This window comes from Tupaia chinensis, unplaced genomic scaffold (assembly GCF_000334495.1).
Source record: "Tupaia chinensis unplaced genomic scaffold, TupChi_1.0 Scaffold000320_1, whole genome shotgun sequence".
In the NCBI taxonomy this organism is placed as follows: domain Eukaryota; kingdom Metazoa; phylum Chordata; class Mammalia; order Scandentia; family Tupaiidae; genus Tupaia; species Tupaia belangeri.
Genome location: NW_006159813.1, coordinates 2,315,800 through 2,320,195, shown reverse-complemented (window position 1 = coordinate 2,320,195; position 4,396 = coordinate 2,315,800). Strand labels below are relative to the sequence as shown.

Genomic DNA, 4,396 nt, shown 5'->3' with positions numbered 1-4,396 from the left:
CTGTCTGACCCGGCCATTGCCGCAGGCCAGGGACCCCACGGCGCCCTGCAGAGGCCCAGCTCACCTTCTTCGGGAGGCAGAACCCGGGCACGTGCTCGCCTTTGCTCTCGTTCCCGACAAGCCGGATCTCTTTGTGCAGTTCTTCGATCAGCGCCAGCTGGTTGCCGGCATCCAGCTTCTGTGGGAACCCAGGGGACAAGCCGAGAATGTGCAGCCCTCTCAGGACTGAGAGCAGGGGAGCGGTGGGGAGAGCCACGAGTTGATGGGTGTGGCCACTGGGTAACAGCTACATGGAATTCTTCTAAGTGAATATTCTAACACCTAGAATCTTCTACAATCAAAAGCTGGTTGATGGAGGACCAGCAGATGGCATGGTGATTAAGGCGCTGGACACTCCCACATGGCTGACCGTGGTTCAAGTCCTGGACCTGGTGACTTGCTTTCTCACTTCCCCCCTCTCTGTGTGTATCTCTCTGGTCAAATTAAAATAAATGAATAAATAAATAAAATTAAATGAAGTTGTTTAAAAAAAAAAAAGCTGGTTGAGGGCCAGATGGTAAAGCAGCAGTAAGACAACTGAATCCATGTGGGAAGGTCCCAGATTCGTGTCCTAGGGCCTTCCTGTACACACCGGGTGTGCAAGTAGGTGCCTGTGAGTCTAGCTGGCGGAGGCTGGGGGTGGACTATGACGTGAGGACCCTGTTGGGGGTGCCTGTCTCTCTCTTTCACAGGAGAAATAAGTAAATAAGCTGAAAAAAAACTAATTAGTATGGGGCCAACAGGTGGTGTGGTGGTTAAGGTGCTGGACTCCCACATGGCTGACTGCAGTTTAAGTCCCAGACCAGCAGGTTGCTCTCTCTCTCTCTCTCTGGTGAGCACACAGGCTCTACAGCAAATTTAAAAATAATACATTAATGGGGAACCAGCAGTTAGCGTAATGGCTATGTCACTGGACTCCCACGTAGTCGACCACGGTTCGTGTCCTGGACCTGGTGGCTTAGAACTCACGCTGGGTGCGAGTGCGTGCGTGCCCAAGATCCCAAGAGGAGAATGGAGGAGAAGGGATTGCGGCGTGACCATCCCCTCTGGGGGGTGATTTCTCGCTTTCTGTCTCTCTATCTTTCTCTGTCTGTCTGGCGAGTGCATGCGCCCTATAGCAAAAACCTCTCCAAAAAAAATATATATAAATAAAAAAATAATAATACATTAAATTAAATTAAAAATTCTTAAAAAAAATAAAAGAAAAGTGGGTGGTGGGTGTGGGGCCGGGGCCTACTCACCTTGGTGATGGCATTGAGGGCATCCCAGCTCTCCTCCAGCACCACAGGGCTGGAGTCATTGAAGAGGCGGATCAGGCCCGAGACCAGGCTCCGCAGGTGGCTGGTATAGTCGGCCTTCGAGCGGGAACAGTAGATGTTGAGGATGATGGCGGCAGCCTGCCTCATGCCCACCTCGGGGCTGCGGGTGGCTTCCAGCAGATCCTCGATGATGATCCGGTGCCCGGTGTCATCCTCCACAGAGAGGATCACAGCCTGACAGTTGGCCATCTCCTGGAAATCACAGGGGACGTGTGTGCTGAGCAGGGCTCCTCGGGGGTGGGGCGGGACGAGATGGCCATGAGGAAGCGATGGGAGTGACCACGACCCCCTACCAGCTGCTCGTCCGGAGTCCCCAGCTTCTCCTTCAGGGCCAACATGACTGCCGGGAGGATCACCCCAAGATGACGGGTTAGAGCGTCACCAGCCACAGATGAAAGGAAAGCCAGGACCCGGGTGTTGACAGGCGGGGTGGTCAGCTGGTAGAAGGATGGGCGACATGAACACAGAGAACACGGTGCCTGCTCCGTGCCAGACGCCGCGAGGCTCTGGGAACACAGTAGGGGCAGGAGAAGCCCTGTCGCTGCTCGGAGCTGAGCGCCTACACCGGCCTATGTCGGGGAATGATGTGGGAGGGGCCTGGCTGTACAGCCCCCGCCGTGAGCCCCCCAACATCGGTACCCAGCACCAGTCTTCACCAGGTCCAGGAGAAACAGCCTGACGGGGACCCCGAGGATGTGCCACGTGCCAGACTTACCTTGGGCACGAGGTAGGGCAGCACCACCCGACTCTTAATGGCCATGACCTGCTTTAGACCGTCCAGGGCAAACTCCGACACCGCCTCGTCTTCCTGCAAAGGGCAGAGGGGACACCCTGAGGAGTGGCTCCTTCCAGTCTCTGCTGTCTGACCCAGCCACTGCCAATGTCCCCCTCCACAGGCCTCCCTGACTCCCGCTGCACCCACCTGTACTGTCAGAGCAGAAACCCTAAACTCAGGCTAGTCCCTTGGACAGCCCTCATCCCGACTGCTGTGGCACAAAGATTGCTCCGCATTTTGCTGCTATGACAACAGGAATGGCCACACCAGGAAGCGGGGGAGAGACCTACTCACCAGCTGCTTCAGCAGAAAGGGGAGGATGTCCTCCAGGGCCTGGTGGCCAATGGTGGAGTGCAGCTGCTCGAAGGTCTTGGCCGCCGCCTCTCTGACCTCCTCCAGTGGGTCACACAAGGCCTTCCTGGCCGTGGGCACGAGGGACTCCGAGAAATACAGAACCTGCAACAGCACGAGAGCCACTGCAGCGGACGCGGGAGAGGCGAGGAAGGAGCGGAAGCAGGAAGGGACAGGGCACAGGCTGACACAGCCAAGCCGCCCCGGCTCCCCCTGCCTGACCCTTTCAACTCCTCGAGGGGAAAATGCTGAAATGTCAGAACCAGGAGGACACGTGAGGCACCCCCATGTATCCTTCACCCAGACGTGACGAACCGCTTGGATTTGTCAGGTGACTTCTCCGGACAGTCTCTGTCTTTTGGATCTCCAAGCTTTCCCATGGCAAAGCCTGCAGAAGGCAACCGGCCTTCTCTCCTGGACTCTTTCACTTATCATCTTGGAAAACTGCAAGCCCTTCCTCAAGTCTCACCCAAACACCTTCTCTATGAGGTCTTTGGGCCTAAAGCAGACCAACGGTGGCTAGTCCCTTGGTAACCAACTCCACCAGAGCCAAGTGCTCACTCTCAATTCTTTTATTTTTAATTGTCAGAGAGCACGTGCACTCGCTGGAGAGAGACAGAGTGAGAGAGACAGAAAGCACTTCCCGATGGGGTGTGGTCATGCCACAATCCCGTCTCCATTTCTCCTTTCTGTCAGTACCTTGGGCACATGGCACATGCCCCCAGTGCGTTCAAGCCTCTGGGACCAGAATCAAACTGGCCACGTGGGATCTGGTTCCCAACGCAGTGCTATGGACTGTGCTATGGCCCGGAACACACTCTCAATTCTAATGACAGGACTGTGGGCACCCTGCAGGCAAGGACTCAGCCTTTTGGGGACTCAGTAACTATTTGATAAAGCACAACTTTTTTTTTTGGAGAGGTTTTCGCTATAGGGCACGTGCGCTCGCCAGACAGACAGAGAGAGACATAGAGAAAGAAAGCGAGACATCTCATCCCAAGGGGTGGATAGCCACGCCGCAATCCCTTCTCCTCCATTCTCCTCTCGGGATCTTGGGCATGCACGCACACGCGCCCGGCGTGAGTTTTAAGCCATCGAGTCCGGGACGCGAACCGCGGTCGACTACGTGGGAGTCCAGTGACATAGCCATTACGCTAACTGCTGGTTCCCAAGCACAACTTTTTTTGATGAGAGAATTAATTTTGATTCTTTGCTAAATGCAAAAATAAAAAATATATATCTATAGGGGACCGTCCAGGTGGTATGGTGGTTAAGGCAGCTGGATCCGACATAGTCAACTGCATGGTTCAAATCTCAGACACGACACAGCAGCTTCAAAACATGCCAGGGTCACGTGTGTGTGTATGTCCAAAATCCCAAGGAGAATGGAGAAGTGATTGTGGTATGGTCATCCCTTCTGGAGGGTGCTTTATCACTTTCCCTCTCTTTTTAACTCTCTCTGGTGAGTACACACACCCTGTAGCAAATTAAAATTTAAAAAAAAAAAAAGAAGAAAGAAAGAAAGAAATAGAAGTCATGTTAATACGCACAGGTGAAGAGAGATGCAGTAAATCAGACTGGGATACTTGGGCTAAGTAACCAGCTACTTGTTTACATTTCTTTAAAAAACAAAACAACGGGGGGACCAGTGGATGGTATAATGGTTACGCCACTGGACTCCCATATAGCTGACTGCGGTTTGAGTCCCAGACACGGTGGCTTAAAAACTCACACCGGCTTAGGGGAACCAGCAGTTGGCGTAATGGCTATGTCGCTGGACTCCCACGTAGTCGACCGCAGTTCGTGTCCCGGACCCAGTGGCTTAAAACTCACGCCGGGCGCGTGTGCGTGCGTGCCCAAGATCCTGAGAGGAGAATGGAGGAGAAGGGATTGCGGCGTGACCATCCCCCCT

At 54.0% G+C, this 4,396-nt stretch overlaps 1 protein-coding gene across 1 annotated transcript in view; it reads right to left on the bottom strand.

Annotated features, from left to right (window-relative positions):
- Positions 1-4,396, bottom strand: part of GCN1 (GCN1 activator of EIF2AK4) — an 82,964-nt gene that overhangs the window by 16,949 nt on the left and 61,619 nt on the right. Inside the window, exons 47-51 of the mRNA XM_014588973.2 lie at positions 2,428-2,589; positions 2,074-2,166; positions 1,652-1,795; positions 1,281-1,550; positions 65-178 (exon numbers count right to left, since the gene is read on the bottom strand). Coding sequence (XP_014444459.1) covers positions 65-178; positions 1,281-1,550; positions 1,652-1,795; positions 2,074-2,166; positions 2,428-2,589 — 783 coding nt within the window. The remainder of the gene's footprint in view (positions 1-64; positions 179-1,280; positions 1,551-1,651; positions 1,796-2,073; positions 2,167-2,427; positions 2,590-4,396) is intronic.